Source organism: Podarcis liolepis (genome assembly GCF_965112155.1).
Source record: "Podarcis liolepis genome assembly, chromosome: 4".
Taxonomy (NCBI): Eukaryota; Metazoa; Chordata; class Lepidosauria; order Squamata; family Lacertidae; genus Podarcis; species Podarcis liolepis.
In genome coordinates, this window is record NC_139558.1 from 66570890 (window position 1) to 66592731 (window position 21842).

At 41.9% G+C, this 21842-nt stretch overlaps 1 protein-coding gene across 2 annotated transcripts in view; it reads left to right on the forward strand.

Annotated features, from left to right (window-relative positions):
* The window catches only part of LOC310704767 (myelin protein zero-like protein 1), a 36293-nt gene extending 15700 nt beyond the window's left edge, over nucleotides 1-20593 (forward strand). Inside the window, exons 2-6 of one of the 2 annotated variants that reach the window (XM_083498736.1) lie at nucleotides 1159-1319; nucleotides 1844-2057; nucleotides 3269-3401; nucleotides 4867-4940; nucleotides 13085-20593. In XM_083498736.1, the coding sequence (XP_083354862.1) occupies nucleotides 1159-1319; nucleotides 1844-2057; nucleotides 3269-3401; nucleotides 4867-4900 (542 nt within the window). In that variant the 3' untranslated portion in view covers nucleotides 4901-4940; nucleotides 13085-20593. Of the gene's footprint in view, nucleotides 1-1158; nucleotides 1320-1843; nucleotides 2058-3268; nucleotides 3402-4866; nucleotides 4941-7038; nucleotides 7145-13084 lie in introns of both variants that reach the window. The other variant, XM_083498735.1, reaches the window with a different exon arrangement.
* Nucleotides 20594-21842: the final 1249 nt, after the last annotated feature.

The window sequence follows — 21842 nt, forward strand, 5'->3', positions numbered from 1 at the left end:
GACTGTCAGGAATCTGGAATCTTAGCACAGCCTATGAAGGACAGCATTGATAGTGCAGCATATGAAATAACCTTGTCTCTGGCCATGAAACAGCTGCTGTCAATGTGCTCCTGCCAGGATTAATACAAAACCACCCCACTTTTGTGAGCTGTAGAAACTCTTAAGGACATGTTTCAGTGAAGGCAGAAAGAAAGCATTTGAGAACAATGTTGGCAGCAAATTAAATATATGCTTCAGGACAGGTATGTAAAGCGGGGACAGGCAGGCAGGCTGCACTGTGGCCTTCCAGATGTGTCTGGGTTAAAGTTTCCATCCGCCTCAGCCAGCATCACCAGTGGTCAGGTAGGGTGGGAGCTATAGTCTAGCAACTTTTGGAGTGTCACAGCTTTAGTCGCAAGGACTACTTCTTACTTTTGGAGAACAACTCGTTGTTGTGACTGTCTACAGCTTGCATATGAGTTTAGTTCATGTTTGCTTATTGTAATTACATGGTGCATCATGTTTATTCTGGTAGTGAACCTGCCAAGATTTCGGTAGATGTGATATGGAGTTGACCGGGTTTGTGTGAACTGGCTTTAGGGCTTGGATGGTGTTTTGCCAAAGGCAAATGGCTTCCTTTTAAAGGATCCTTGAAGCAAAGACAGAGCACTAGTGGAAAAACGCTGAATTTTATTGAGCAAAATAGGACTTTACAAAGGTACAAAACCTTACCCAAGTTCAAATAACAGTTCCTCCTTTGCCAAAGGATGGATAGGCAAACAATACACAAGAACTTTCTATGCCTTCTTCAGTCATTGGAGGATGTTTTAACTTACCAGTCTTTTACTAGAACGGTTACATAGATGAGCTGTTGTTAGTTGCCCTTGACCAACACTCAACAGTTGGGTAAATATTCAGTGATCAAGTTCAGAGGGTATGCATTGCATTCAGGATGAAGTTTATACGGTGACCGATCTCACACAAAAGCAGAAATAATGCTGGATGTTTCCAGAGCAAATGGACTACGTGCGACTCAACAGATATTTGATGGGGCTTTTATTCTGGGCTATAAGATTTCTAATGTATCTCTTCATGAAGCTCTCTTGTGTAATGCTGTCATTTCATTCTGCATTGCTTACAATGGGTCCTGCATCCTGATTTTTGTGGTGTTTTTGACAGCCCAGGTTTCAGCTGTGGAAGTATACACACCAGCAGAACTCTCTGTGGAGAATGGGACAGAAACGAAGCTTCCATGCAGCTTTTCATCCTCAGAGGTGATCAGCAGTGCTGCTACTGTTACCTGGAGCTTTCAACCAGAGGGATCAACTACTTCTGTGTCGGTAAGAGATGATGATTGAAGTAAGATGAGAATTGAACAAGAGCCTGCAACAATGCTATTTCATACCTGTTTGCTCCTGCTCACTTTTATCGCTGGTAAGAGCACATATTTAGGCCGCCTCGGAATGCCAGTTGATCCTATTATGTTTGGTATCATGGATAGTCGTCCTTCTGTGCTTGCTCCACAATACTTCAGTGGCAAAAGTCTTATTAAGGCGAGGGATTGTTTTGAACTAGTGACACATTTGTTAGCCACCTATGTATTCTGATTTTATTTAGTGAGTTGTTTTATTACCCACACTTCACCATAGGTTCCTATTTTGTTAGCAGGATATGTCAAGTTTAAAGGTGTACGAGGTGGTGGCAATAATAGGTTCAATAGTGATCCTGTAACAGCAGCTAGAAATTGGGGCGAGTGAGTCAGAATAAGGTCTCACTCTGAGCAATTGTATCTACTCCCAGACCTCCCTTTGTGGAGAAAACTAGGATTTTAACACTGTATCCTGTTTTGTGTTCCCGTTTACAGTTCTTCTATTATTCCCATGGCAAATCATATCCTGGGAAGGATACACAATTTAAGGACAGAAGCAGCTGGGCGGGTGACCTTAACAAGAAAGATGCATCTATCAGTATATCCAACATGCAATTCCGGGACAATGGCACTTTCATCTGCGATGTCAAGAACCCTCCAGATATAGTTGTCACACCTAGTGAAATCAAAGTCAGAGTTGTGGAAAAAGGTACTGCCGTCTCTGGATACAAAAGTACTAGTACTGATGGTTGATAGAATGCTTTTGTGAAATATTTGATTAAATTACTCTACAAAAATCCATCACTTAAAGGGGTATTATTTTGGCTGTTCTTGCATAACTTGTATTTTATTCAGAATGTTTCTGTGAAGAAATTGAACTGTTTTAAAAGAACTAAAAATCCTGTATGTAGTTAGGTTTTGGAATTATGGCGTTAATTTGCTTCTTAGAGCCAGCATCAGCTGTCTGGTAAACAGTTTGGAAGGCGCTACAAATTTATAAGAAAAAATGGTTTATATTGTAGTCTATTGATAGGATTACGTCAGCTACTGTATGCTTATTTTACAGTTGAAGTTGTTTGTAGATAGAGATAGAAGAGATAATGTAGCCCAAGCATATAACTAAAGAGTGATTTGAAATAGACTAGATCTGGGTGGATTTCAGAATGAAAAAGTTCAATAGACTGCTAAAATAACTTCTTTTAAACAAATGGCGTTCACAGCTAGAGAATAAGGTGTTCTCAGCAGTGGCTCTTTTCCATAGTTAAGCATGAGTATATATGTATATGTATGTTTCTTAGATGTGCCAAGTTTGCTTTTGTACTTCTGTGAATCCTGAGACTTAGTATAGTTGTATCCCTTTGCTCCAATACAATACAATACAAGTGCAATCTTGCCAAGAGGCAACAGTTACTAGTTTATGATTATTGTGATTAATGTGTGAACTGACTCTTGATTGTGGTGTTGAGGCAGCTTCTCAAATGTGATGGGTGTGCATCTAAAACACGGCAAGTTCTTCATGAAAATGCTTGGAAGCAGGGGTCAATTATTTCCTGATTGGCTCTTCTGAGCATTTTAAAGCATTGGCTCTTATGTAGATGCCTTTTACTCTCAGCAGGAGGTTTGTGTGTTTTGTCCACTTATTGTTCAAACTCATCTTTCCCATGGGGCTACTGATGGGCTAAATGAGAGATTAATTATACTAGGTATGCTGTAAAAATGCTATTGAAATATAATGAACCTAACACCACAGATCATGCTCATGAGTTTTACTTGAGGTTTGGGATATAAAAAAGACCAAGGAACATGCCATTACTGAGACAGATGCACCCTTAACCTATGCATATAAAAGCCAACACCAATGATATATTGATAAATGTAAAAGCTAAGCAGACTGGACTGAAACTTTTCTTCTCTCCTCAGGTAACTTGCCTGTGTTTCCCATTACTCTAGTAGCAGGGGCATCCATTGGTGGAGTTCTGGGCTTAGTTTTGCTCATCGTTCTTGTTGTGTGTGTCGCATGCAGAAAGAAGAACTCTAAAAATCATTACTCTGGGTAAGATGCTCCCCTTGTTCATTTATTTAGGTGGTGTTGTTTTTTTATTAAGGCCGGGGTAGCTGAACCTGCAACAGGAATCAATCATACATGTTTTGTTCATAGTACTAAATTGACTGTGGCCACTGGGACACATTCCTCTAGTCCCAAACTATTAGTTGTTGACTTCATTGTGCATACACCTTTCATGGTGTATAAGTCCTACTAGATATCCTTATACATGTTGGAAGGGAAGCGTGCATCATAAAGGTGTCCAGACTGGCAGCCCTACACTCTTGTCTTCCAAAAATAAAGGGGCTCTTGCAGCTCAGGATGAAGTGCAAGATAAAGGCTGAACAACTCTCTACATCTTGGATTGTACAACTCTATTTATGAGTTTGGAATGTGGCTCCTTTTACAACAGTCTGCTTGCCAGAGGTTTCCAAACCTAGCTTTGGGAAAACAGTTCCTCTACTATCTTCACTGGCTTCACCATCTGCATGACTTCCTTTTCCCCCCCTTTTTCCTTTTTTTGCACTTAAGGTACCTTTTTAATTTGCATTGAATAACTTCTGTTGGAAAGTATTTTCAGGGTAGAATCTAGAGCTTTAATCCAGAGCTTTTAGAATGCCATGAAATGTTTTGTTGGTGGGTTCCTTTGAGGTGGTGGTGGTGGGACTTTTATCTTGTTTGCTTTACCACTTAACTCCAACAGAAATGCAGCCCTTGTACACAAAAACCTGAGCACACGTGTTCTGTGGGGATTGTCATTCCACTGCCCAACTCTTTCCTGCTTTTTGTAGATCCAGTGAATGCTATGAACAAAGCCTTCAAAAGTCTAGTTTCTGATGGGTGTGTTTAACTGGCAACTGATCCCACTATACCTTATTTTCAGCTGGAGATTTTAGAGAGGGGTTGCAGTAGGAGTCAGTGGTAAGATTGAGCAAGTGCAGTGAAATGTGCATTGTAAGCTCAGAGTTCAGTGTGGAAAGCACAGTTTCCTTTCTGCATGTGCTCTTTCAGTAACCACTTAAAGGCAGCTTACACTGATCTGCACTAAAGGATCCCAAAGCCCAATATGGGTATTTAACTCCCTGTCCAGTGTGTTATTGCTGAAAGCTACTTAAAGGTGCTGGATTTGGAACAGTAATATGTTTGCATTGTCTTCTACAACTAAAATCAACCCCCAGCAATGTAGAAATGGATAACGTTGCTTTCACTGACTACACCAGCTCTTTGTTCCTACTGATTACTAAGTGGCAGGGTGTGTTTGTGCTGTAATTGCTGAGCAGGGCCACATAATTTTGCAGGGGTCTAATTTCTAGATGAAACTAACACCAGCATTATAATGGATTGATTTGGGTGATGGTGGAAACCCTTGCATGGCAGTGTCACAACTTCTGTTCTTATTCTGACATTTTGGTTTTTTCCTTCCTGCTTTGGTGTGCTGGGATCGGATCCTGCTCTTACCTTCCTCTGCTTACAGAGATCCTGATATAGACGCAAGATTGGGAATGTAACAGGGCTGGGTCTCCTCTTCCGGTCCCACTATATACCATGGTAACTAATCACATTGGTGGTTGCTCTTTGGTACTTCGTGTGTGTGCGTGTACACATTTCTGCCTCCTTTGCTGACTACCCGGCTAACATATCTCCATCACTTGTGCTGAAATTCTGTTTTGTAGACTGTTGGTGAAGGGGCAGCACATCTCATCTACTGCTTGAGTTTTATTGTCTCATTTCCTCAATTGTGACGGCAATGCTCATTACCTTCAGATTCAGTATTCCATCTCTTGCCAGCAAGCTCATGTGCATGAATGAGTGTGGGGGATCTGGACTCTGTACACTGTGAGAGGAGAAAATCATTCAGTAAATAACTGAATTTTCCATGCAAAGACCTTTAATTCAGTGTTATTTTTAGATCCAGGTTGCATGAATTCTTGGGATATACTCCAGACATTTTATTAGTCCCTTGGCCACCTTGTATGCTGTGATTCAATCCCAGTAAGAATGGAAGCCCATTTACTGGTACTGAAATGCCTTTCCCCCTCAGTACTATATTTCCCTATGTACTGCTGCATATCTGGTGTCTGCTTTTTTTAATGTTTAAATATTCCTGTTGGATAAGAGAAAATAATGGTTTGCAGGGAACTGCATTCTGCTTAATGTCATTGTCATATTGTCATGATCCATGTCTGCCTGTATACGCTGTGTGTGTGTGTGTGTTGTGTAAAGAAAACAAAATGATTGAGAGAAAGGGTGGTGAGTATTCCTCCTAGGCCAAGTTAGGTCCTATACACATTGCCCCAATGGCTGCTTTTTAAACCGGACAAGCCATTCTTAGAGGAAAGAGGAAGAAACCTTAACTCGTTTCCTGCCCAGTGATTTCTTCCCTCTCCAAATTATTCCCTGCTTGTTGGTGGAACACAACACATGTTGTGCTCCCACATCTTCGGTATCAGCCACTCATCTAGAATAGACCTTGTACCAACTTACATACAGATACATAACAGTATTGTTTGGTCCTCATGTGTCTGTGAGCATGCGTGTTAGGAATTATTGAGATGCTTAGTCAATGTTCAGTTTAATTGATTTTGAAATGATTTCTAGTTTGTTTTTAAGCAGAAGTGAGAGCGCAGCAGTTCAAGGACATAGCTGACATATCAGTACCCCAAGCCCTTTCTAAATAGACGTTCCCCAAGTTTCCGAAGCTTTGTACGTAGTAGTATCAACATATTAACAGACAATGTTCCAGTCAATGGATGCTTTCTTTGCTGCAGGCATTCCATTTACTAAAATGATTGGACTGAAAAATTTGGTGGTCAAGATCTATTCCTTGACTTCAGCTACTGTGAAGACATTGTTTAAGGCATTTATATACTGCCCTTAATAATATTTATTCCAGAGTGGTTTGTAATGCACATTAAAAGAGCCAACAGAAATAAAATATACAGTAAAATAAAACAAAACAAACAGGAGAAATTTAAATCTAAAACAGCAGTGTAAAATTTCAGTTCTAGTGACCTAAAATACTGCATCCCTTCAACACTGAAAATACAAATTGTTAATATGCCCGAGAGAATGCAAATGTCTTAACTGGACAGCTAAAATATAATACAGTGGTCACCAGGCAAGCCTCCTTGGGGAGAGAGTGCGATAACCATTTGAGGACATGTCATTGCTGAGTGCCTGTTCTGTTGTGGCACTTGCAAGATAGGGTGCAGTCACTAGAAAAGCAACAATTTTCCGCCTAGTTAGAAAGGAATCCATCTTCAACTGTACACTTATGTGTAAGTGAATTCTGATGTCTTGGGCAGAGACAACAAGGAACTACTTCCCTGGATCCTGAGGCAGGGTCGCCCGTGTGACCCTGTTAACAAGAAACTGGTTCTTGTGGAAGCTGCTGGCCTCTATTGGGGTTGCTTTCTTCCATCCCAAGGCTGGGTTGGATGTACATCAGAGAGAAGAGGAGGTTTAGGAGTGATGGTACTGAGCCAGCACTAGGGAGAGGATGTATGTTGTGTTGTTCACCGAGTTCACCTTTTACTTTGGCATACGTTGCCACGTCATCTTGCCATCACTTGCCTTTGTTTTTGTTTTGTTTTTTTGTTTGCCTCTTGAACATTGTCCTGCAAACTCTGCTCTGCCACCTCGTCAGCTGCAGTACCTCTGAGAGCTTGGTGTCTCCAGTTAAGCAGGCTCCACGGAAGACCCCCTCCGACACAGAGGGTCTGGTAAACAGCGTGCCCATCCGATCACACCAGGTAAATGGCATCATGATGCTTGGGGAACTCTTGGAGACCTTCGGTGATGGGAAAGGTGGTATTCTTGTTGAGGGGAGGGAGACTTAGAGCAAAGTTAAAAGTGTTACAAAGAGAGACATGATGCTCCGGGATGGTTTCAAATTGGATGGGGGACCACGGGTTGAGATTCCTGCACTGCAGGCAGTTGGACTAGAGGACCCTCGGTTGGGTCCCTTCCAACTCTACAGTTCTATGATTCATTTTCGAAGATGAAGGATGTTGTTTACTGCAGTCGTTTTCTGTACTTGACAACTTCAGTACTTCAAGGATAGTGAAAAGATTCAATAGGGCTAGTCTTTGTAAGTAAACAGTTGTTGCAGTGAAAGCAATTATTGTGCCACAATATCCTAGCTCTGAGGGAGCCATCTGACTCACATGAATTGATCTGTGTTAGGTTGAGTGAATTGTCCTTCTTTGTGATATAGGTTTTCACTAGGAAGCTCCTTTATTTGTAATTCTATGATCTTGGCAGTGCTGAGTATTTATTGTTCCTGGACTTTTCCAATTACCATTTATCAGAGCTAATAATATTTTAGCCCCTTTGCTTCATTGTTCTTTATAGCTCCTTATCCCCACAAAGTGTCAGGTAAACATATACAGCAGACCATTGCTCCCTACTTGGAAATACTCATTCTAGATAGAGTATTGCTCAACAGGAAATGAATAGTGCTTCTTTTCCTTTCTGTTTTTTTAAACATATAGACTGCTTTATGAGAAAGCTCTGTACATAATAAATGTATCAATAAAACAGATGAAATCAACCAGACCATTAAAAAAAACCTATAGCAGATTCCATGGAAACATAGGTGAAAAACAGACATTTTGAGAGCAGGGATATATTAGTTAATGTTGACAAAGATGAGGAAGGAAATAGCCAGATTTCCTTTCTTTTGTATTCAGTTATTTGATGTGAAGTGTTGGGTGGAAAAATGGAAACTAGATAATGGAAACGACTAGCTCTCCAAATTGTATCAACTTGAACATCTTGGTCTGTCAAAATATTTTGAAAGCTATGGGTATCAGAATAGAGCTGTGGTGAGGCTGAGATGCTTCAGAAGGAAAGGATTTTGTTAAAAAATATATATTGAAAAGATAGATTTTTATAAAATATTTATAAAACTATTTGAAAATGAAATGGCTAGATGACAATATAGACCTTTCCTTCTGTTAGTTTGAGACATTACTGTACAAATTAACATTTCAGTTTAATAAAGCAGGGTAAGAAACCTGCGACCCACCAGATGTTGTTGGACTCCAGCTCCCATCATTCTTGACTATTAGCTGTGTATGCTGGGAGTGATGGCAGTTGGAGTCCAACATCTAGAAGGCTGCAGGTTTTCCACCCCTGTAATAAATAAAGAGAAGTTCTTAGGAAGTTCTTAAGGCATAGTTCATTCCTGGCGATTCTCTTCACTTGGTTGAAGCTGGTGGTATTAGGTGCTCTTTGAAAGGGGCAACAATATTGATAGAAGCCACTGGTTTTTCCTTGTTGCTTCCAGGACAAGCAAGTCTTGGCTGTTGGGTGAAGTTAGTTCTGGTTCAGAGACTGTTTTTGCCAGCTATCTACAATAGGGGAAGCATAGGATTTTGAACACACTAGGCCTGCTTCTTACAAACTTTAAAACAAAACAAAAACATTATTGTGTAGACTCTTACAAAGTCAATAGCGCCATGAAGACATGCATTTCAATAGTCTTATCTGGGGAGGTTGTGTGCACATGAAACTTGCACATAGCCATGCATCTTACAAGCTATTTCTAATGTTACTGTAATACGGATATGACAGGAGCCACAATAAACAAAATCTGGCAAGTGGAAACACTTATTTTTATTCTAGCCTAAACAGGAATATAGAGTGGTTCACATGCCTTATTTATTGATGTGTGTGGGACTAGTAGATAATGTCTGGGGAACATGGAGATATATGGAAGTGCTTTTGTTTTTAAGTATACCAGAGTGAGTTGACTTTTATATGCAGACATCTGCTTCTTTTCTTACTGAAAGCACAGTGGTGGTATTGTGGAATATTTTTAATATATTGGAGCAAAATTAGAAGGCTGCTGTAAGAGGAGTGTCCTGTTTCCAGGAAGTACTCTTGGTTTGCAGCTTCTCTCTAGGAATGGGATATTTACATTGTTGAGAAGATGAGAGGTTCTTTCTTTCTTTCTTTCTTATTTATTTATTTAAGTAAGTAAGTAGTGGAGGAAAGGAGGGAGAAATTAACATTTCATTACAATGGTTTACTTTAGAAACAGGGCAAAAGATACTATCCAGTCTATCTGTCTAGTCTACCAGTTTGCTATTTCCTTCCTACATATTTTAAATCCTGAAGTTAATGTAATGGTTGTGAAAGCAGGAAGCTTATTGCCTGAGGTTGTGTTTCAAACAGCATGCATCAGAGTTGTCTTGTTTGGCTCACTGCATCTTGAGGCTGGCTGATTGCTCATTGGGTTTGCTTTCACTCTTGTCCGTACCAGTAAATTCATTTGAGATGTCATCTATTTCTCACAACTGTGCATGTCTGTCTGGTACCAAATGTCCTAGTGGTTCTCATTCCTCTCTGTTGTTTGGCTGTACAGTGTTTGCTCATTTTGAATGTGATAATTGTCAATGTTTTCTTATTTCTAGATCTAATGCATAACTGGCTGGTTATCTAAGTTATCCCATATGTATAACTGATAAATTAGAAAGAAGACCGTATCCCTCTTGTGTCCTATTCCAAAGAGTGCTTTTGTACCTGACTTTATTAACCTGTGCTTCTCCTCTGATAGGCAGATGCAATTTCAGATGTAAAACTTTCTACTTCTAACTTCTAAGCCACACATCTGGTTCTTTTCTTCCGATACTTGGATAGCCTACACACCATTCAGTGCTTTTGTTGAATGGGACACATATGCCTGGTAAAATCTGCATATTGTCCTGTGTCTGATGCATAGGAGTAGACAGACATTAGAAAGCTATTGGAACAACTTAAAAAAAGAAAAGGTGTCATTCCCAGCGAGCAACTCTTCAGAGGAATACTTCCAGAGGATGTTTTCCATCAACTAGCTACTATATATACTTAATTGAATTATTATTATAGTTAGGCTCACATATTTGTTCTGAATTCCTGCATATGGACAGTGATCTCTTGATATTTTCCAGGCAAATATGTCATTATCTGAATCCTCTCTTCCCCCATTATCTGAATCCTCTGTAGTTTTGTAGAAACTAGCAGACGGTCTCTAAACAAGGAACTTGGTATTATTCAAAGGAAAAGCTTTTTTAAAAGGCCAGTACTTTGATATAGAAGAAAAGATGATTGTCCTTTGTCTTGGCTGAGTTCCAAGAACTCGGGGCATTAGCCTTTGGAGTAGCATCTGTTGATGTGAGAGAGTTGTGCTCTTATATGAAAGAACAACAAAATCATTTGTAAAGCAAACAGGAATAAAAACATGCAGAGCATGACTCATTCATGTGGCTTCCACAAGAAGCTGCCTTAGATCCAGTAATGGTGTTGAAAACCTTTGGTGAACTGTGTGGCTTATGGAAGAAGCTTGCTATACATACTACAGTTTTGTATGTTCAAAAAAACATTTATACTTTTGGCCATAACTTCACTGTCTGCAGCTGAAGAATATGTATCTTCCCAGCTAGCCATCCCCCAACTACTTTCTTCCTCTTAACTGGTTCCTAAAGTGCTTTCTTACTGCACTATTGATCCTCTAGTCTTCCTTATAATTAAACTGTATTGACATTTTTAAAATGCACATTTCCAAAGAGAGTTGTTGTGGCTGATTGTGGGAAAGAATGGTAAGCCAATTAAACATTGGGGAATGTAATTTTAGATTTGAGTGTTGCCAAGATCATGCCTCTTTTAAAGCTTGATTCCTTGTGGGCTACACAGCCTTATTGAGCATAAAAAATTACGGATTATTCTTCCAACTCCCTGTTGGTTTCTCATTTGTTTGTTTTTAAATACTCCACGAGCATTGCTGCCATCTAGAGGTGTAAGAGTTGCTGGACAGTCTTTGCTTTTGGTTTTTGCTGACAAACTTCTTGTATTGCAGAGTCTTTGTGGACACTGCAGACAGATGCAGAAAAATACTGACTCACAAAAAGCCGATAGTATTTCTGAAAGACAATTTTTGGATGATCATGATGATAACCCAAGATGGGTGTGTAGACACAGATTCTTCACTCATCCTTATGCAAGTTGGCAGCCAGGAAGTCTTCCATTAAGTTTCCCATTTTGTCTGAACCAGAAATCTCTGGTTAACAGATTGAAAACAAGCCACAATTTGAAGGCTAACAGATTGAGGTTGAATCCTGACAAGACAGAAGTACTGTTTTGGGGGGACAAGGAGCGGGTTGGTGTGGGGGGGTTCCCTGGTCCTTAAATGGGGTAACTGTGCCCCTGAAGGACCAGGTGCGCAGCCTGGGAGTCATCTTGGACTCACAGCTGTCCATGAAGGCGCAGGTTAACTCTGTGTCCAGGGCAGCTGTCTACCAGCTCCACCTGGTACGCAGGCTAAGACCCTACCTGCCCGCGAACTGTCTCGCCAGAGTGGTGCATGCTCTAGTTATCTCACGCTTGGACTACTGCAACGCGCTCTACGTGGGGCTACCTTTGAAGGTGACTCGGAAACTGCAATTAATCCAGAATGCGGCAGCTAGACTGGTGACTGGGAGTGGCCGCCGGGACCACATAACACCGGTTCTGAGAGATCTGCATTGGCTCCCAGTATGTTTCCGAGCACGATTCAAAGTGTTGGTGCTGACCTTTAAAGCCCTAAACGGCCTCGGTCCTGCATACCTGAAGGAGCGTCTCCACCCCCATCGTTCAGCCCGGACACTGAGATCCAGCGTCGAGGGCCTTCTGGCGGTTCCCTCATTGCGAGAAGTGAGACTACAGGGAACCAGACAGAGGGCCTTCTCGGTAGTGGCGCCCGCCCTGTGGAACGCCCTCCCAACAGATGTCAAAGAGATAAATAATTACCTGACATTCAGAAGACATCTTAAGGCAGCCCTATTCAGGGAAGTTTTTAATATGTAATGCTGTACTGTTTTTAACACTGATTGGGAGCCGCCCAGAGTGGCTGGGGAAACTCAGCCAGATGGGCGGGGTATAAATAATAAATTATTATTATTATTATTATTATAAGTTGGCTAGTATCATTCTTGTTCTGAAGCTGTTTCTTTCTTCATCTAAAACAGGATATTACTATTAACTGTAGTTAATGAAAGTCTTCCTGGTTTGTTTGCCAGCTTCTGCTAAAAGAAGAGGAAAGGAGTTTTGAGTGTGTATGCCCCCAAAGTTGATTCATTGTCAGTGTGAAGACAATCTGGATGAAGTGTAGTTTGAGGAGCACAATTTTCAGCCTTGTAGATGAAATTTAAAATTCCAACCTGTTGTATTAATTTAGTATATTGCAGCAGCTCCCAAGAAAAATACTGCTAAGGTGACACGTCCCTGTCTGATTCAGCACAAATGGAGACTATTGAATGAGCTGATTTTAGCCGGACTGTGAATTCTTGATGTACTCTTTCAAAATATCAATCCATTCGCTGCTCTGTTGTTCAGTGAATTGTTCTGAAAGCTACAAGCAATTCCATCTACCTGAAGAATGAAGTGCCAGATTTCTATAAGAAAATATTTGTGGATTCTTTTGCAGGACTTTATCGCAGTAGATTAATTTCTTTAAAAAGTCAACTTGACTTGCATAGTTTATAGATAGACATAAACAGATAAAAGAGGGGGGAAATGTGTGTCTTGTGTACATTTAATAGAGTTTTGTCTGCTTAATGCTCATTAACTTCCTAATCTATAGATTAATTTTGTCTTTACACCGCCTGCCAGTAATGTACTGAAGGAATCATGCTCTTTCACCAGTTTGCTTACTCTGTATTTCTTTTTTTTAGGGCCCAGTAATTTATGCGCAGTTAGATCACTCCGGAGGGCGTTACAGTGACAAGATCAACAAGTCGGAATCTGTCGTCTATGCTGACATTCGGAAGAACTGAGGAAATCCCAACCAACCCAAAGCTAAACAAAAATTCAAACTGGAATCGCTTGAAGAAGATTGACCCAGAGAACTCACATGTGGCCTTTGATGCCTAGGCTAGGACCAATGCATGTGCATACAGAGAGAAAGAGATTATATATGTATTGTGTGTAAATAGTCTATTTAAATCGTACAGAACTGAGACCAATGTTGCATGTTGAAATATGATATGAATTCTGCTTATAAATTGCTAATTTTTTTTGTATCTAGGATAAGAGGAAGAAAGCAAATATTCATATTACACCTTTAAGTGATTTCTCTGTTCTATGGAAAAACTGGAAAATTCCTGGATAGGCTAATGGATTTGATACTTTGTTTTTTACAAGATTGATTTCTTTTGATGAAATAGACTTGAGGATAAGTGTTTCTGCATGAGGATTCTCTTTTCCTATTCTGGTGCTTTCCACACAGTTTCATATAAATCCACTCCTGTCTTTCATTCCCAATTCCCACTTACCTCTTTCTACAGTAGGGTCGGAAAGCCCTCCCCTGCCTTCAGTTTCCAGCCTGGTCCTCGTATTGGCTGAAGCCAAAGTTCTATCTTCAGGGCATTAACTAACCTTTGTCTCTTTTTGGTGCAGCGCACTCCCCACCCCAATAGCTTTTAGACATTTTCGTTTGGTCATTTCAATCATGAAGCATTAACAAGAAGTCCCTCTAATTTTTATTTCCCGCTGGTGATTTTTCTGCAATAAAAGTGGTATTCAGTTTTGTCTTTGAAGAAAATAGGGTAGTGAAGTGGTGCTGAATGAACTTAGTCTGATCCTAATATGGCTTTCTAGAATACCCTTACCTTGGGCTGCTTTTAGTAAGGCTTATTGGGATGTAGCTGTTGCAGAAAGAAAGTTAGAATTTACAAGTTACCTCTTACCGTTTTATCTAATTCCATGGAGGGGAGTGCTTCATGGAAGCCATATATGATAGAATAGGCCAGTAGTACACTTCCTGTTTCAAGAGGTGAGGGCCAAGATTTTATTGTTGCTCATTCTCAGACTGCATATTTACCTTCAAACAGAAAGGACTGTGGATTTCTCTGCTGTGGGGTTAGCTCTGCTCTGTTGCCGCTCTGTTCTTATAAGGGCACACAACCTCCAAATCATCTGCTGTTCTCTCCTCCCTTCCTGCCTCAAACCATTGTTTCAGACAGGCTGACCGATTCTCTTCCTCCTCCTCCTCCTCTTCATTGTTTCAGACAGCCTGTCCAGTTCTCTTCCTCCTCCTCCTCTTCCCAAGGCCCTTGCATGTTTATCTGTGCAGTGGAGTTTTCTTAAAAGTATAAGAAAGTGTGAATGGTAGCAGATGAAACTTTATGATTGACCCAAAGGCTGGCCAGTTAGCACTCTGCAGAGCCAAACAAGCAGGCTTTCCCTAAAGCTTGGGCCAAGAGGAGGGGACATTGTACTTTTGCCCAAATGTGGTGAGTGTATTTCCACAGCAGGATCGCTGCTAAAATGAGGTATGCCTGTATGAGCATTAATCCCTTGTTCCTTAATGGATTTTTTTTTTCCAAAATAGAAAAATTAGAAGGCTTCGAATTCCGACTCTTCTGTGCTAAGGCCATCTTTACTGCTGTCTCCTGTGATCTCAGTAGACTTAGGCTGCAGTCCTAAATCCACTTACTAGGAAAGTAAGTTCCCTTGAACTTGGTGGCACTTGAGTCTAAGAAAACCTGAACAGGGCTGAAGTGCTTGTGTTTACTGAAGCTTTATTGGAGTTTTTCTCCTGTCTAAACAGTGAAATTATGCCATTGTACACATGCACCCATTCATCATAGATGCCTTGGGTACTGCTTGTCTTACTTTCTTTTACCAAAAATGAAATTGGCCATGCCATTGTTAGTCTCACCTCCACCTACTGGTTTTTGCATGCAGTACATCATTTACTGGGGCTGGCAAGGGCTGCCAGGTTTCCTGCAGGCATCTCATTGGCCACTGTGAGATCAGGATGTTGGGCTACATGGGCCACTGGCCTGATCCAGTAGGTTCGTCGTCTTATGCACGACTGCACATACTCAACCTAGAATTGCACCCTGCCCCCTACAAAACAAAAACGTTGCAGGAGTGTAGATGAATGAGCAACTTGTGAAGATTTGTCTTGAACAGTGAGGGACAAAAGTTAATGAAAGATGACACTTAATGCTAATCTGAATACACCCACGTGCCATTTTAGAGGTTGATTAGTTTTATGAGGCTCCTCTTTTAATGCTCATTTAGTGTCACTGTTGAAAGGAGCCTGTTGAATTCCTTTTGACTTTTCAATCTTTATTCAGTTGGGGGTGAGGATTGGACTGAAAAAACTTAGGTGCTTTTTCAATTTTCTCCAGTACTGCACTGGTCTCCTTGCCCTCTTCAGAACAGGGGTTGGCAGAAGGTAGATTGACAGATTTCAGTCCCTTGGTGGTCTGCAAACTCCTGGTTGACCACCTAGCACCTGGTGGGTTACTGGGATGTTTTGTGTGCACAAAGAATGTTGGACTAGGTGGATTGTGGTATGATGGAGAACATCTTATGCTGTTAAACAGGAGGACCACATAATGCAGATAAGCTATGCCTTAACGGTTAAGACACCCTGAATATGCATTCTTGCTTTATTAATGTAAAACACATCAGTGGATCATAAGGATTCTAGCTAAAAACAAATGTAGACCACACAAGGTAGAATTTGGGCCACTCTGCTTTGCAGCTACCTCTTGTAGTATATACAGCCTGATGGGAGTGTGCGTAGTTTGTCGCTAGGAGGAGCAATAAAAGCAGAAGGGTGGATTTCTTGCCTACTGCAACACAAGTGTAACTGTTTCTGCTTGGTGTATGTAACAGAGACTTGGTTGGATGAAGCAGATGGGCCGGTTCTTGCAGTTGCTTGGCCACCAGATTTCTCTTATGCACAGCAACCCAGGTCATATGGGTGGGGAGGAGGGCGTTGCAGTGATTTTTAGGAAGTCATTAGCTCGCACCAGGCGTCCTGTTGGGAAGACCCAGTTTTCTGAGTGCAGGTTCTGGAAGCTGGGCACTAGGGGCAGTACAGTATTCCTTTTGGTGTACTGACCTCCCCGCTGTACCAAGGATTCCCTGCCCGAGCTGCTTCAGGTCATGGCGAATGTTCTCCTGGTGTCTTCTTCTGGTTGTCCTAGGGGATTTTAACATCCATGCCGACACAACCTTATAAGGGGCCGCTCGGGACTTCGTGGAAAGCATGGCCTCCATGGGGCTGTCCCTGAATAAGTTTGGCCCAATTCATAGTCGTGGACATGCCTTAGACTTGGTGTTCACTTCTATGGATGTGGGTGATCTGACACTAAGTAAAAGTGAAACCAAAGAAGTGCCATGGTCGGATCACTTCCTGGTGCAACTGGACTTCTCTGCGACCCTTCTCTTCTGCAGGGAGGTGGGACTGATTTGGATGATCTGTCCCCGCCACTTAATGGATCCAAATGGTTTCCAGAGAGTTGTAGGTGATGTTTATCCCATGTTGATGGCCTTTCAGGTGATTCCCTGGTGGCCTGCTGGAATGCAGTTAACCAGGGCTATTGACTGACTGACTCCGAAGCGCCGTCTGTGATTGCATGGAGCCCGGACATCCCCGTCGTTTTCTCCAGGGCTGAGGGCGATGAAACAATAGCTGAGATGGCTGGAGTGCCAGTGGCAAAAAACTCATTCGGAATCAGACCGGATACATGTTAGAGCTCAGTGTCGAGCCTATCAAGTGGCGATATTGACAGCGAAGAGGACCTTCTTCACCGCCTCTATTGCATCTGCAGAAAACAGCAGCAGGAGACTCTTAGGTGGTTCACAATTTAACGGAACGACCTTTGCCATTGGGGCCCAGTAAGGACCCCAAGATCTCCTGCAATGATTTTGCAAAGTATTTTGCAGATAAAGTCGCTCAGATTCGGAAAGAGGTAGACCACCATGGGAGCAGGGTCAGGGCGGGAGAGAGCTAGAGTCCTGTCTAGTCAAGTTGCATGGGATCAATTCCAATCTGTTACCTCTGAGGATGTGGACAGGCTGCTTGGACGAGTGAAACCAACCAATTGTCTCCTTGATCCTTGCCCATCCTAGCTCTTTAGACCTGGCCAATATGGCCAACTATTGCCCAGCTTCAAATCTTCCATTCTCAGGCAAGGTGACTGAGTGGGTGGCTGCTGAACAACTCCAGGCATGCCTGGAGGATGCGGACCATTTGGATCCCTTCCAGTCGGGATTCAGGCCTCATCATGGGACTGAAACTGCCTTGGTCATGCAGGTTGATGATCTCCGGCGTGCTAGGGGCAAGGGTGAAAGCTGTTTCCTAGTTCTGCTGGATCTCTCAGCAGCCTTTGATACCATCAACCATAACATGCTTCTGGACCGTCTAGAGGAGCTGAGGGCACTGTTATACAGTGGTTCTGCTCCTTCCTCCTGGACCATGTCCAGAAAGTGATGTTGAGGGATGAGTGTTCAGACCCCTGGGCTCTCACTTGTGGGGTGCCTCAGGGTTCTGTCCTCTCCCCCATCCTTTTTAACATCCATATGAAGGGCTGAGAGAAATCATCAGGGGGTTTGGGCTGAAAGCTGATCAGTATGCGGGTGATACCCAGCTCTACCTGTCTTTTAAATCAGAACCAGTGAAGGCAGTGAAGGTCCTGTGTGAGTGTCCTGAGGTGGTTAGAGGATGGATGGCAGCTAACAGATTGAGGTTGAATCCTGACAAGACAGAAGTACTGTTTTGGGGGGACGGGACGGGCAAGTGTGGAGGACTCCCTGGTGCTGAATGGGGTAACTGTTCCCCTGAAGGACAAGGTGTGCAGCCTGGGAGTCATTTTGGTCTCACAGCTGCCCATGGAGGCGCAAGTCAAATCTGTGTCCAGGGCAGCTGTCTACTAGCTCCATCTGGTACGCAGGCTGAGACCCTACCTGCCCGCAGACTGTCCCGCCAGAGTGGTGCATGCTCTAGTTATCTCTCGCTTAGACTACTGCAGTGTGCTCTATGTGGGGGCAACCTTTGAAGGTGACCCAGAATCTACAGCTAATCCAGAATGTGGCAGCTAGACTGGTGACTAGGAGTGGTTGCCAAGAGCATATAACACCAGTCCTGAAAGACCTTCAGTGACTCCCAGTACGTTTCTGAGTACAATTCAAAGTGTTGGTGCTGACCTTTAAAGCCCTAAACGGCCTCAGCCCAGTATTTTTGAAGGAGCATCTCCACCCCCATCATTCAGCCCAGACACTGATGTCCAGCGTTAAGGGCCTTCTGGCAATTCCCTCACTGTGAGAAGCGAGGTTACAAGGAACCATGCAGAGGGCCTTCTCGGCAGTGGCACGCACCCTGTGGAATGCCCTCCCATCAGATGTCAAAGAAATAAACAACTACCTGACTTTTAGAAAACATCTGAAGGCAGCCCTGTTTAGGGAAGTTGTTAATGTTTGATGTTTTGTCGTGTTTTTAATATTCTGTTGGAAGACGCCTAGAGTGGATGGGGAGGCCCGGCCAGATGGGTAGGGTATAAGTAATAAATGAGGAATGCCAGAAAAAATAACTTAATGGAAAGACTTGCTTCAATTATAACGATCAACTAATCACTACTCTGCATACTTTGATCTGATGCAAACTACAGTGACTTGTGAATGCTTGCAGCCAAATGAGCTGTGTAGGAGAAAACAATTTATTAGTCAATGTTTTCAGAATATTATAGAACTTAACGTAATCTTTTAATTCTAGCACCTTATTACTAGAAAAGCAAGTCAGTATTTTTTCTTTCTTCTTTCATCTTTGCCTGATACTCTTGACACTTTGCTTCATCAGCAATTGGAGCTGGCAGCATGATGACCCTTTTTTGTGTGACATGCACCTGTTTTTCAGCATTTTGAAAGGATCCTGAATATGGTTTATAGTGCAGGAGAGAATTTGGGTTTGTTGTCCTCTCATTTGTTGCTCCTCCTCTGAGTTTAGTAGCAGACAACTTGGCAAGCACAAGAACCCTAAAGGGGCTACATTTCCCCCGACAGGTTATGTGGCTTGAACAGTAAAATTGGAACAAGTGTGACTTTTCCTAGTAGCCGTTCAAGCTGAAAACCTCTATTCATGAGAGATTGTGGCATCTTGGGGATTTACATCCTTTAACATGCCTGAAGGTATGATCCATGTTATAATCTTATTTGTAAATAGTATATTTTCCTAACTTAAAAGTGTGGTCTAACCCTGTTAAAAACCAGTTTGCCATCAGTTTTAGTGGAGGTGCAGTGCCCTTTAGAGAGAGAGACAAGGCAAGTAGAGGCAGTGTTGCTACTAGGTTTTGACTCCTTAACAACTGTACCCCTCATGTTTCATCTCAGTAGAATATTGTTCAATAGAAGTTATTCATGGCAGATAACCATGTTTGAATAGGTAGAGTGCTTTTATCCCAGTAGGGTTTGGGGAAGATCGTTCAGACTGTAGGAGTTCTATCTTATTTCTTCATGAAGCTTTGTCTCTTGCTAGAGTGCTTTGTGGGTCTGCAGTATCAACATTTCAGTGTGAATAGGGAAACTATAAAAAGTTTTGTCTTAATTATTTGAAGTAGTTGAGGTGATCATCTGTCTTGTAACTTGCTCTGTATTCACAAAACTCCAAAGGCTTTCCTTTTTGTGTACAGTCAGTTGTTCTGGTGAAGTGAGCAGGTGTTCAGTCATCAACAGATGAGCCTTGAAGTCTGTCAAGTCTCATTCAGAGTTTTACCTTATTCTTGTATCGACCAAGCCTTTTAAAACCACATTTTTCTATTTGTGTGTGATGGGTAGAAGTTTCATCCCCCCTTATTAAAACGGTTTCCTAGTTAAAATCTAGGAGGCGCCTCAGTGAAAGGGCAATTTTCCTATGGTGCTCAATTTAGATGCCCTTTTCTGTGAAAGGCAATCAAGATCTAGCAAAGGACTCCCACTTGTGAAACTTAGTTCCCCAACCCTTGGACCTTCTTCTCAAGATCTCCTTTGGCTCTATACAACTCCACAGAATGCAGCTACTGAGCCCTTTTCTACCTTGTTTCTGCACTTTTAAAAAACTGGAATTGCATTTTGTATTAAGTTGTTGTACAGTCTCCTTTCCTTCCTTCCCTGTTCTCAAATGCAGCTGCTGCACAGGCAGTTGGCTACCTTCTGGAAAGCACCACTAAGAGGGCACCACACTATGATGCTGCTAGATTGGCGGGGTGGGGCAAAAGGGGTAAACACCTATAAAATAGGTGTATAATTTTGGGCAAGGGATTGTTCTACAAGGTCTCTGTAAAGTTAAAGCAGGAACTAGTGGTAACATACTTGTTTTGACTTGCTTCTAAGTTGGACACACATCACATTGGATATTTACATGTTTTCTATTGTACTCTTGTGAATATTTTAATACACTTTTTCCATTAGTGGTCTGTTGTGTGTTTCATAATTTGTCAAGCATGAGATATTGAATTGCTTTTGCCTTTCACATACTTCTGCTACAAAGCCAAGATTCAGCTTTGACTGCAAGTGCTCAATATAGCACAATGCATAGTGCTCAGTATAGGAGAATATGCTTCAGGAGTAGCCCCCGACTACTCTCATGCTCTTCCACTAACCTAGCCATTACTAGTGATGGGCAAACTGACCCCATCCAAATTCACAATTTGCTTGCTAACTTACAAAATGAACATTATGGATTTGGTCAAAACATCTGTTACAAGACTACCAAGTGTTTTCACATCTAAACTTACAGTAATATAGCATGGTCTGTGTAGTATTATTTTTTAAAGTACCTTTTAAAAATTGGAGTTAAAGGCTAGTTTTGTGTACACTCGCTGGAAATAAAACTACATAGTCATGTACCACCATTTCCAGGATGCTTTTCAACCCCATATATTAAAGCACGTGGTAGGAGCCACACTTCCTAGTCTCACAGAAAAGCTTTTACATTTGAGGAAGTTTTTACAAATCAGCTTCTCTCAGCCATGGATCCCACAACTCTCATAATCCCCGACCGCTGGTCCTGCTAGTCTGGGATGGAGTTGGACTCAAAGGTTAAGATGTTGCTGGACTGCAACTCTTATCCTTGACTATGTTGGCTGAGGCTGATGGCAACTGGGATCCAACATCTGGAGCCAACTGCAATGGTTACCCCAATTTAGCTGAACAGGTCTGGTCAGTTATCAATACCTTTTAACTTTTGAAAGACTAGAGTACAAGTTGTCTTCAGCCTTTTTAGGACTGCAACCCACAGTGAGGCCAAACTGGTTTGGGATCCACAACTTTTTATCCTACGCTTAGGTAGGTGTGGTGCTGCTGTGACATACCTTAGATTACTGTGACCCAGCAGTGGGCATTTAATAATGGTTAGGTCCCCCCACGCAGTACAGAACTTAGTATAGCTCAGCACGGATTATACTTCAGAAAACTGGCCACTGTTCCAACAGTTCTGCCATGTGAAGATACTGATCTTAATCTAAAATGTTTACTGTCTGTATTCCAGGCAGAGGGATCACACAAAGCATATTACGAATTAAAGTATTTTTCCATCTTCAACATCTTAGTCATGACTTAACTGTGGCATAAAAAATGTAAATCAAGTTGGTCCAGTAGCACCTTCATGCACAAGGTAGATGTGTGTGCCCAATTATCACCAAACCTACCCCCCAACAG